Source organism: Antrostomus carolinensis, unplaced genomic scaffold (genome assembly GCF_000700745.2).
Source record: "Antrostomus carolinensis isolate BGI_N321 unplaced genomic scaffold, ASM70074v2 Scaffold47947, whole genome shotgun sequence".
Lineage (NCBI taxonomy): Eukaryota > Metazoa > Chordata > Aves > Caprimulgiformes > Caprimulgidae > Antrostomus > Antrostomus carolinensis.
In genome coordinates this window covers 1-917 of record NW_010326188.1, presented here as the reverse complement: position 1 = coordinate 917, position 917 = coordinate 1, and the positions used below count along the sequence as shown (strand labels likewise).

Here is a 917-nt window from a genome sequence, read left to right as displayed (position 1 = left end):
GACCGATACTTCGCCATCACCTCCCCTTTCAAGTACCAGAGCCTGCTGACCAAGAGCAAGGCGCGCATGGTCATCCTCCTGGTGTGGGTGGTTTCAGCCCTCACCTCTTTCTTGCCCATCCAAATGCACTGGTACCGGGCAGACCGTGAGGAGGCCATCCTCTGCTATGAGGAGGACACATGTTGTGACTTCTTCACTAACCAAGCCTATGCCATTGCCTCCTCCATCATCTCCTTCTACCTGCCGCTTGTGGTCATGGTATTCGTGTATGCCAGGGTCTTCCAGGTGGCCAAGAAGCAGTTACAGAAGATAGACAGGAGCGAGGGGAGGTTTCACACCCAGAACAAGGAGCAGGAGCAGAAAGGAGGAGCTGGGCACCGCCGTTCCTCCAAGTTCTTCTTGAAGGAGCACAAGGCCCTCAAGACCCTGGGCATCATCATGGGCACCTTCACACTGTGCTGGCTGCCCTTCTTCATCGTCAACATCGTGCACGTCATCCAGGACGACATCATACCTAAGTATGTATACATCCTCTTGAACTGGCTGGGCTATGTCAACTCTGCCTTCAACCCCTTGATCTACTGCCGGAGCCCAGACTTCAGGTATGCCTTCCAGGAGCTCCTGTGCCTCCGCAGGTCCGCCCTGAAGATGTATGCCAACGGCTACTCAAACAGCAACGGCAAGAGCGACTACAATGAGGAGGACAACGGCTACCCCCTGGCACCAGATAAAACCTGCGAGTTGCTCTGCGAAGAGGGCTCCTTTCCTCACCCCGAGGACTTTTTGCACTGCAAAGGTACTGTGCCTAGTGGGTAGCTTCGAGACACGGTGGTCTTTGGTGTGGCACATGTAGGTTAGAAAGAGGAGCCTTTCTGTCTAAGGAAAAATAAACATATTATTAATATTAATATTATTAT

General features: G+C 52.7%; 1 protein-coding gene across 1 annotated transcript; it reads left to right on the top strand.

The window, feature by feature from the left end:
* Positions 1-3: 3 nt before the first annotated feature.
* On the top strand, positions 4-816 carry ADRB2 (adrenoceptor beta 2; the record flags this gene model as incomplete). Its single annotated transcript, XM_010171490.1, has 1 exon — positions 4-816. A coding segment is annotated over one exon (813 nt), but the record flags the coding sequence as incomplete, so codon positions are not given.
* Positions 817-917: the final 101 nt, after the last annotated feature.